Here is a 10,702-nt window from a genome sequence, read left to right on the forward strand (position 1 = left end):
CCGAAAACAGTCGTTGGTATATTTTTAGTATTTTTTCGGTATATTAATTTGGTATATTTTAAAATTAGTACAACACTATCTTACTATACTTTCTTTCTTCTTACTTGTTATTACTTGGAAAGTGTTTTAAACTCTTCACTAGATTGAAAGGGCATTTGAGCTTCGATGCTTCGATCTCGGCTTGCAACACATTAATTGCTCTCGGAATGCCAGCGGACTGCATATCAAAGTCTTTACAGATTGCTACTATATAGTAACATAAAACGGGGGTAAGAGGAGAGATAGAGAGGGAGCAGGGGGGGAAGGTGTAACGAACTATTTTCCAGTCTAAAATTCGTTAATCATCAACGTAATTTGGTGGCATGAGTCGGCTGAGTTTAGCTGCGTTGGCTGAGTCGGCATATCGAAAATGCAAAGAAAATCGAGTTTCGGTCTCGGAGTGTTGCGTGCAGCATCGTGGCAAATGAACGTGCAACCTGAACGAACGAAACAATGCAGCAGCAGCATCGAGTGATCTCAAGAGAGGCATTTAACGGATATTATACAAGCAACAGGTGGATGTCGAGCTATTGGGGGCAATAGAAGCAGAGACAGCTGAAGCAGCAGCAGCGAGGAAATTAAGCAGATAGCCAATGGCAACGGAAACAAGCAAGGGAATGTGGCGCCATCTAGTGGCACAACTGAGAACTTTTCCCTGCATCAAGTGAATGTATTTCTCCTTTGCATCGCTTCATTTCAATTGAGAATTTTTGATTTGTGTGAAATCTAACGCTCAAGAGGGAAGTGAACAGAATCCCCTCTCTGAGGAGCGGAAGGGGAGGAAGTGTGTGGGAGGGAAGAAGCGATTGCTCGAATCTCAATCAATCAATCTTCAATTTAAAATCGATTAACAGGCACAAAAACGAAACAAGAATCCGCAATGAAGAATCGCTTTGTCTGCTCCTGCGACCACAAAAAGAGAGTAAGAAGGGAAGAGAAAGAGAAAGGGGAAGGGAAGCCCATTTGGGTGTCTTAGTTGAGATGTTGTTGAAATTTGAACGCCCCAAGTGCTGACCGAGCACAAAAATACAAAACACGCAATGCCGCAGATCGTCATCATCATCGTCATCATCATCAACGAACAACATGTAATTAGATGAAGGCGCAAAGAGAGATGCCGATGATCAAGTTGTTGCTCCTGCTTTGCTTTGCTGTTCTGTTCTGTTCTTTTCTTTTGTACCGTGGGCAGCCAAACGCCCACCGCACAGTGTGGCAAGATGACAAATGGTGTTCCATCGATAGACGATAGCAATCTCTACTATAATTATAGAAAACAAAATAGCGAAAAAGTAAAAATGTGAACTCGGGCTCGTCCGGGAGTTGAACCCGGGACCTCTCGCACCCGAAGCGAGAATCATACCCCTAGACCAACGAGCCTTGTTGATCAAGCCTGGCCAACCGAGAAACAAAAGCCGCCGCTCGGGTCCCGAATCTATTTATAGCTCACATTAAAGTCCGGGTATTTGCAGCGGGTTATCAGAACTTGCAGAAAACGTTGATCGAGTTCTAAAGTTGCATAAATGTATATACATACATTCCCCTCTCTTTCTCTCTCTCTCCCTCTCTCTTCGTTTTTATGTTCTTAGCCAGAAGTCAGCCACTGACCTGAACAGACACATAATGCGTCTGCTGCAGCATGTTGCATGCAGCTTAGACTAAAGATCTGTTTATTGTTTACACTGGCAACTTTTCGCCCAATTTCTCCGCTTCCTTTTCTTTTTTTTAATGTCTGTGCAACATAAAAACTGAATTTTCTGCACCACAACGAAGTACAAATGCTCTAAGAAACTGAAATCGAATAGAAATGATGCACAGAGAGAAAAAAATATAAATTAAAACAAATCTTGATTTAAGATTTTTACGATCTTAAAAAGAAAAATCGTGAAATAAGTTGAAACATGGAATAAAAAAACAAACAAATTTAATAATTAAAACGAAAAAAGAACTATAAAAGACAATTCAACTTTCAGAAAGAAAGCTTTCACTCTATATATTTATTTACTTTGAATCTTCAAGATTGTTCGTATAGAAACTTTATATGAATCGAAGGATTTTTAGGAATACAACTTAATATATTTTCCTTTACTTTTATATCTGTTCATTTATATATTTCTTACCTATTTAGAAATAACTAAAATATTAAAAATTCATTGACTACTAAAGATAATTCAATTACCATAAAAAAATAATGAAAAATAAATGAGAAATAACTAAAATATTGAAAACTCATTGATCGAGGAAATAACAACTACCGATAATTTAAAAAGAAAGAATAAAAAATATTGAATTTGAGATAATTCAACTACCAGAGAGAAAGAAAAAACAATGAACAGATATAATTGCGCACATAAAATAACTAAAATATTGATTCCACTTCCAATAATTGAAATATGCGATGCGAGTTGAAATTGTTTAGTCGAGGAGCACGCGTTGCATTCCAATCAGATATTTCGATGCTATAATGGCAACAACAACAACAACTGCAACAACTGCAACTGCAAGATGAACTAAATTCTGTTACAATTTTATTTGAAATTTCATTTGAAACACAAAGCGCAGAGCGAAGCAAAAGGGGGGGCAAAGGGCATTGTTATTGTTATTGCTGTGGCAGATGCAATTGTTGTTGCGAGTTGTTGTTGCTGGTGCTATTTATGCACTTGATAGACCGCCTTCTGCGCCACCTCCACCCCTCCTTCTCCCTATCCTCTGCTGCCCTTTGCCTGCTGTGCTCTTGGCTGTTTATCGTGATTTACAGTCCATTTGTGGAGCAGTTTACTTCTTCTGAAATGAACTGCACAGCATTCGCCTCTTGAATCTGATTCCCTTTCTTCAACTGCTTCAGAGAGAGAGAGAAGGAGGGAGAGAGAAAACTGTTTCAATTGCGGAAAATAGTCAAGTTACGTTCAGAATACTCCCTACGATTCTCAACGATCAAGAATGGAAACAATTCAACACAAATATAATCGAAAACTGAGTGCATTCAATGCCACATCGAATTCTGAAAGTGTTAATCCTCTATAAAACATTAAATAGATAAATTTCTAGCAAAACTATTTGCAGTGGACAAAAAAACGTAAGCTAAAGCAATTTTCAAAGTAAGCAAAGGCTTATAGCATTATATGATATGTAGAGCAAAGTGAATTGAAACAACACAAAAAGAAAAAAAGATGATAAAATCAAGAATAAAATCTGGCATCAAGATTGTTTGTATGTCAAAATTTAACGAAGAATCCTAATCTTGAAATTCAAAATTATAATATTATAATAAAAAATGAAAAACTTGAACTAAGAAGACAAAATCTTAAGTCAAGATTTTAATCTTTACGATTTTTTCTACCCAAGAATCATATTTCAAGATTTTTTAAGGTCGAAAAAATATTAAGTCAAGATTTGCAATCAACTTTTCAATTTAGATTTTTTCTCTCAGTGTAATAGTTGGTTTACTTAACTCTTTTTCTGCACTGGCTGTCTAGTTTTCAAACTTTTTTTATTGTGAATCTTTAAGCTGGTTCTAATAGGAACTTTTTATGAATCGCTTGATTTTTTAATAAATACAACTAAATATGTATTCCTTTACTTTTAAATCTATTCATTACTTTTATAATTCATTACTTTTATTAATCTTTTACTTTTAAATCTGTTCATTACTTTTATTAATCTTTTACTTTTAAATCTATTCATTACTTTTATTATTCTTTACTTTTAAATCTATTCATTACTTTTATTTATCTTTTACTTTTAAATCTATTCATTAGTTTTATTAATCTTTTACTTTTAAGTCTATTCATTTATCTATTTCATTACTACTTTCTAGGCTGCATCTGCTCTTAGCAATTCATTTTGTCTGTGCTCTCTGCTCCAATCTGAGCACATATCCGATCCGTTCATATTTCTAAAGTGTTTCCCATTAGCTACTCCCCCCCGCCACAACTTTTGTGTTATTCTTTTCCCTCCCTCGCTCCCTTCACTGTTGCTTGTTGTTGCTGCTGCAGCATGAGGTCAACGTCTCTCGTTGAGCGAAGCGAGTCTCACGCAATTTGCGCTGAACAATTGCTGAATTAGCATACGCTTTACTCCCCTCTCTGGTACCCTCTGAGCACACAGAGCTTGCACGCACTTGAAGATTGCTGGAGAAGAGCAACAACAACAACAATGAGAACACTTAAATACGCACAGTAGTTAGTTAATAGAGCCAATAATAATTACAACATCAACAACATCAGATCAGAGCATTATCTTCTCCCCCCCAAATTGTCCCTCGATCACAGACTCAAAACTGAGATCCTCGCGTCGATTGAACTTGATTCAATGCGCATGTGAAAGTTGATGTCGACCAACTTCCACTCTTCCTTCTTCTTCTTCTCTACACGGAAAAAAAACGTGCTAAATCTTGAATCATAAATGTTTGTATGTCAAAATTTAACATCAAGATCGAAAATCTACCAAAATTCTTGATTGCCCAATCTTGAAATTCAATATTACAATTTTGTTTCAAGAATGGAAATCAAGGCAAAATCTTAAATCAAGATCAAGCGAACTAGATTAATTCTAGATTGAATGTGATTGATATAAGATTGATAGTGACTCAAATAGGAAGATGTAACAAGCTTAATTAAAAATTAAATTGAGTTATAATTTTAAAGGAAGCTAATTCCAACTTAAAAAAAAAAGAACGAAATTCTTTTTTTTTCAGATCGAAAAGTTTTGTACTCAAGATTTGCAAATTACTTTTAAATATAGTTTAAAACCTTCTTGAATCAATATTTTAATCGTAAAATATAATGCTTTGCATCTTAAAATGAAAATTTAGCATAAGAATCTTGATTAAAGATTCGTTTCAACCAAAAAATCTTATTTCAAGATTGTTGTTTTTAAGATCGAAAAAATCTTAAATCAAGATTTTTTCAATATCGACTTTTTTCTCTCTGTGTCACAATTTCGGCCAGTTCCACAAACCAGAGACTGGGGCAGAGGCAGAGACAAAGTTGCAGAGTTGCCGCAAGAGAGTAATTAACAATCTTTGGCGCGGCAGCATTTAACGGCAGTTTCACACTCGTCGAGCTCATCGATTACCCAAGAGAAGCAGACAACCAAGGAGGAGAAGGAGGAGGGAGGGAGATGGAGGAGGAGGAACAGGCTGCCCACAGTTTTGAGTTGCACTCTCGTGTGGCAGGTGAAAATCGATGCTGCGTGCATTTTACGCAATTGGGGACAACAAATTACACGCACCGCAATTTGCGGCAGCGCCAGGCGAGACGCAGATGGGGCAGGGCCACAGCAGCAAGTGGACAGCGCCGCCAAATTGAGGTTATGAGACACTGTCCGTCCTCGCCAATCGACAGTCGACAGTCTTCAGTCTCGATCGATGGATCGCATTGCTGAGCAGAGCAGATATTTAACCCAAAACGAGTCCAGCTCGATTATGCAAATGCAATTCACAATCGAGCAACGCATCTAATCGAACAGAGAGAAGCCATATCAAAACACAGTTCGTCATCAAATGACAAGTTGCATTGCTGACACGCTTAATGAGATACCCTGCAGTCAAAATATTAATCAAGAAATACTTATACGCTAAGAACTTGGCTTTATATTTCACATTTCTAAATCTCTTTTTATCTGAGGTCAAGAAATTCTTTTATTTGCATTTGCCTTTGCAAATTATTGTAAACGAAAATATAAAAATTTAATTCAAAAATTTTAAAAAGAGTTTATAAATCATAATTCTAAATTACTTCAATCTGAAGTCAAGAAAATCAATGGTTTTATGCATTTATTTGAGAATAATATTAACTTATTATTTTTAAGCATTTTTGTGATGGTCTTAGAAAAATTTAATTTGAAGTTATTTTTATATTTTCAAATTCTTGTAAGTTTAAAATTGATTATTTATATTAACGAAGAAGTGAAATTTGTATTTATTGGACATTTAGTTTTTCTTTATTTTACATAAAAGTATTTATTTTAGAATACATTAAAATGCTAATGTATTCATTTATTTATTTACATGTTAATTATTATAAAAAATAATATAATAACTAAATGAAGGGAGTGCTCGCAACTAAGGCCATCGACTCGCACATTAAGTATTCAATTTAATTATTTATATTGATATCAAGTAACAACTTTAGTTTTGTTTTGATCTTAGATAAAAAAGAATTTAGAAATATGATTTATAGGGTCAAGTGATTGCATAAAGATTGAAGATCTAACCTCATATTAGAATAAACATCCTCAAATTGCATAGTTATTTAAGGTTCTAGTCCATCATAGCCACAACTGCTCTAGATTTGGGACACAGGGTATTTGGCAGCAGCTACTCGAACATGAGAAGTGATCATGAAAATGTTTGACTTTGCTACCAAATGACACAAGACGCTTCGTTGCACGTACAAATGTATCAACAGAAGATGTCAATCTTGTTTATGTTGTTGTTTTTTTTTTAAAGTTCGGATTGTATATCATACAAGGCACAACAACAACAACAAGAACAACAACATGAGAAACATTGGCACGCAAGTTTGTTGCTGCTGTTTTTGTGCTTTTTGGATTTTTGGCAACAATTGCGATTGCTGTTGCTGTTGCTGTTGTCAAGAGTTGATGACCCCGAAACCCCAAAGAAGACGTCGAAGAAGCCACAGCAGCAGCAGCAGCAACAACAACAACAACATGGCAAACATCATTACAACAGTTTTGGCAAAACTCAAACTCAAAATGGCCGCAAAATATCATTACGAAAACGAAACGAAACGAAACGGGTACAAAAGACCATGAACGAGTTGAGCGTAGAACGAACTTGTCCAAAAACAGCAACAAGAGATCAATTGGCCGATCAATAACCATAATTAAGTAATGTAGCACAGCATACATGTATTTATCATATATGTTATGTATGTTATGTGCTGCACTTTCCCAACACTCCCAATTGGGTAATTATCAATCTGATTGCGATATGCAATATTTATTCCCTTTTGCGCATATTCCCATTGCCATTTCCCATCCTTATTAAATTTCCCTTTCAGCATGTTTTCAGCATTATCCCATGTAACTCACCTTACTGCAATAAACTTGTTGTTGTTGCTGCTCCAATGCTGTTGTTGTTGTTGTTGTTGTAGTTGTTGCTGTTGTTGGGCAGGCGCAACAGTTGCGGTTGCATGTCGTTAGTTGGCCGGAAGCTTTGGCTTTGATTGGCCACAGGATATCTTATTATGTTGTGTGGCAGGGGGTTAAAAGTTAAAATGTTCCTTCCCCCTTGCAAATGCTGCGCTGATGCTTCTTCTTCTTTCTTACGCAGTTTCACAAACAAACACTTACACACACACACACGCGCGCGAGCGAGCGAGCGCGAACACTGAGAGAGCGCAGCCAAAGAGCGCGTAAGAGAGAGGCTCAATTTGTATATCGAAGAAGAAATTTGAAGCAAGACTTGAGCTTGGCTTTGCAATGTTAAGGTGACTCCATTTTTCACACGCTTTCACTTGAACATGAAAAAACATAAACAAACTTTACAATTTCGTTACATTCGCTTATTGTTGTCGTAATGTGGCGCAATAGCCCTTGCAGCTTTAACGGTTCATCAACTGTTATAGCAACGTCGCGTCGTTTTAAATTCCAAATGGCGGTTGCTGCTGCTGCTGCTGTTGTTGTTGTTGTTGTTGTCGTTGTAACGGCGCAACGTGCAAAAGTTTGCAAACTCAAACAAAAAACAAACAAACAAGAACAAACCGATTGAGGGCTACAAATAATAAACGCACAACGTATAAAAACAATGTCAAATTCGCGCCGGCCGCCAAAATGCAAAAGCAAACGCAAACGCAAAAAAAAAATAACAAACGAAGAAAACACGCACTCACGACACCACTCGATCCGCTCGACACAAGTGCGATAAAACAACTGTCTCTCGTGCCGTGGAACAAGTGAAAAGCGCAAGCTGTTTGCGAGAGTGAGAAAGCGCGAGAGAGCCACAAGTTGCGCTCACCGATAAATAAAAGTGTGGAGCACTAAATACAACACTACTAATCGATAAGTTTGGCGGCAACTCGAGCGCAAGCTCTGTCGTTCAACTCACCCCAAGTGTTGAATTGATATTGGTGTGCAATTATTAATGAAATATATACAAATTAAACTAGAACTTTTAACAGCAAAATATAACAAAATAAATGGAAGCACAGCACAATGCTATCGATTGTTCGTGACGTGATTCGGAGTTGCTTTGCAACACAATACAATTTGCAGCCGCTAGAGCGCGCCACCAACAGTCCATAGAGAGCGCTGCTTGTGCCAAATGGCGCCAGTTGCTGCGATGAAGCGCGTAACTACTACTACGAGCGATCGTAAGTGAAACCACGTAAGGCATGACGTAACGTATTGCATGGCGCTTTATTCAAACTTAGGGACGGGGCAACCAATGCGGCCACTCCTGTATCTCGTTGTAGAGCGTCAGACCCGGACTCTGTGTGCTAATCACCTGCGAGGCTCCAATCAGACCATAATCCTCCGACAATTCGCCCTCGGTGACGCCGCAAGCCAAAAGCTTTTTGCATGCGGTCAACGCTGCTTCCGTGGGCAATTTATCCACAAAGTTGCCAATGAAGGCGATGCCAGTGCCATTCGTATTATAGCCATAAGTGTGAGCGCCCCGCACTCCCCAGCCGGTGCCCTCATAGACGACGCCATCGTTGCCAATGAGAAAACTACTCAGGATGGAGAAAGTAGTAAGCAAGTGGATTAAGAAGCAGGCAAAACTCACTTGTAGGCCACATCATAGTAGTCCAGCTGCGTCTGGTGGTAGTGCTGCATGTTCTGCAGGATCTCAGCGCACTGCGGGAACGTCGAGCACTCGCTGGTCACCGTATGATGGATGATCACATTCCGAATGGGACGCACTTGATAGTTCAGTCCCAAGGCCAACTTTCCGCCCCATTGACGCTTCAGCTTGATCTCTGGGCACTCGGGTTTCGTCGCCTTCTTGCGGCCACGCGCCGAAACGCCGGACAGCAAGACGATGGCGACGATGGCGAGGAGGACGAGCAACGTGGATAAGCGCAGCATTCTCGCGGGGATTGCTCGGTGATCTTCGATCTCTATACGTTGTGCTCCGGGTGAGAACTGGCTGTGAATTAATCGCAGATGCTTTGTTTCGCTTCGTTCTGTTCTGTTCTTATCGCATCGCTGCCAATTTATACTTCGCTGTCGTCGCAAGTGACGCAATTGTTGCCAAAGAGCCGAGCTGCGATAGGAAGAGGGAGTGGTCGAGGGAGAGGAAGTGAGAGAACTGCGGTGTCAAACAAGTTCCAATCTCGTCTGCTCTGTTCTGTTTCTGGGTATCGCGATTGCGTCGATCAATCTGCAACATACAGAGCACAAAAGTAACGAATTCAAATTTCAATCAATCTTCACGATTTATGAAATACAATTTTAACAATAACAAGAAAGAAAGCCACACATTGTAATTGAAAGCTACAAAGTATTCATATTAAAATATATCAAATGAATATCACTCAAAAAATTCTAAAATACACCAAAAGCTATATTTGGTATATGGACATAGTACTACATTTAAACTATACCATAAAGTAAAAATTCTAGATTATCTAACAAATCAGTCAGAAATAATACCAAATTAATATACCGCAAAAGTACTAAAAATATACCGCATGGTATATTTCGTATATTGATATAGTACTTCATTCAAAATACACCATAGAGGACAAAACATACCAGATTGCCAACTAAATAGTCTAAAAATATATAAAAATATATGATATATACTGCAAAAATACTAAAACATATCATAGACTGTATTTGGTGCTTCGATATAGTAATATATTCAAAATATACTATAGAATGCAAAATATACTAGATTGCCTGGCCGTCTAAAAATATATCAAATTAATATAAAATATACATATATATATATATATATATATATATATATATATAATATATTAAAATATACCAAAGGCCATAATTGGTATATTATTATAGTACTAAATACATACAAAAGTAGTTTTAAAATAACTTCTACAATTATAAATATATAATAGTAAAATAACATTTTCATTTATTTAAGTATAATTGTATGAATAGAAAATTAAAAATTTAAATATATAGTATAACGAATATATATTATTTCTGAATATATAGTATTTTTGAATATATAGTATTTTTTGAATATATAGTATTTTTCTCTCAGTGCAGTTTTAATTAGCTACTCATTCAAGCAACATTTAATCAATTCAAGAATATTCACCAAGCTGGCCAGAGATTAGATTGCCATTAGACCTGCGATAGCAGGGTATTCAGTTGTCGGTGCTGCTCACAGTTGATATATATATTGGTTCCATAATTATTTTCGCCGCTTTGTTTGCATTATTTGCATTTGCCGGGAGTCCCAATCCAACGCGGAGCGATAACTCATCTGATTCGGATTCTTCTCGCCTCTCAACAATCAAATCTCGACTTGAATCATCACTTTGAATCACACTAAAATCTTCAATCGTATTAACTGGTTATCTGATTAACGTCGATTTTCGCTAGTAGAAGTCTCATTAGTATTTCCGATCGTTAAAATCTAGAATGTAAAATCCATTCCGGATTATTACTGAAACTACTTTTCACTGTAATCAATTCTTTAGTCTATATTAAATTGCACAGATTAATT

General features: G+C 37.1%; 2 protein-coding genes and 1 non-coding gene across 3 annotated transcripts in view; all 3 read right to left on the bottom strand.

Moving 5' to 3' along the window:
- The window catches only part of LOC117577816 (uncharacterized), a 64,967-nt gene extending 57,096 nt beyond the window's left edge, over positions 1-7,871 (bottom strand). The window contains exon 1 of the mRNA XM_052003483.1: positions 7,093-7,871. The gene's annotated coding sequence lies outside the window, so the exon portion shown is untranslated. The remainder of the gene's footprint in view (positions 1-7,092) is intronic.
- On the bottom strand, positions 1,345-1,416 carry Trnap-cgg (transfer RNA proline (anticodon CGG)). The gene has a single exon. It is a non-coding gene; the product is annotated as a tRNA-Pro (tRNA).
- A 523-nt stretch (positions 7,872-8,394) lies between the features above and the next one.
- Positions 8,395-9,192, bottom strand: LOC117569373 (peptidoglycan-recognition protein SA). Its single transcript, XM_034250507.2, has 2 exons — positions 8,789-9,192; positions 8,395-8,732 (listed from the first exon to the last, which is right to left on the bottom strand). The coding sequence occupies exons 1-2, from the start codon at positions 9,088-9,090 to the stop codon at positions 8,429-8,431; spliced, it is 606 nt and encodes a 201-aa protein (XP_034106398.1). The 5' UTR covers positions 9,091-9,192; the 3' UTR covers positions 8,395-8,428.
- Positions 9,193-10,702: the final 1,510 nt, after the last annotated feature.

The sequence above is a fragment of the Drosophila albomicans genome, chromosome X (assembly GCF_009650485.2).
Source record: "Drosophila albomicans strain 15112-1751.03 chromosome X, ASM965048v2, whole genome shotgun sequence".
Lineage (NCBI taxonomy): Eukaryota > Metazoa > Arthropoda > Insecta > Diptera > Drosophilidae > Drosophila > Drosophila albomicans.

Bases quoted from the DNA above. Each gene is read 5' to 3' on its own strand.
- LOC117569373 (XM_034250507.2), bottom strand. From the start codon at position 9,090: ATGCTGCGCTTATCCACGTTGCTCGTCCTCCTCGCCATCGTCGCCATC. The intron at 8,733-8,788 runs GTGAGTTTTGCC...CATCCTGAGTAG, and splicing joins TACTATGATGTGGCCTACAA to TTTTCTCATTGGCAACGATG.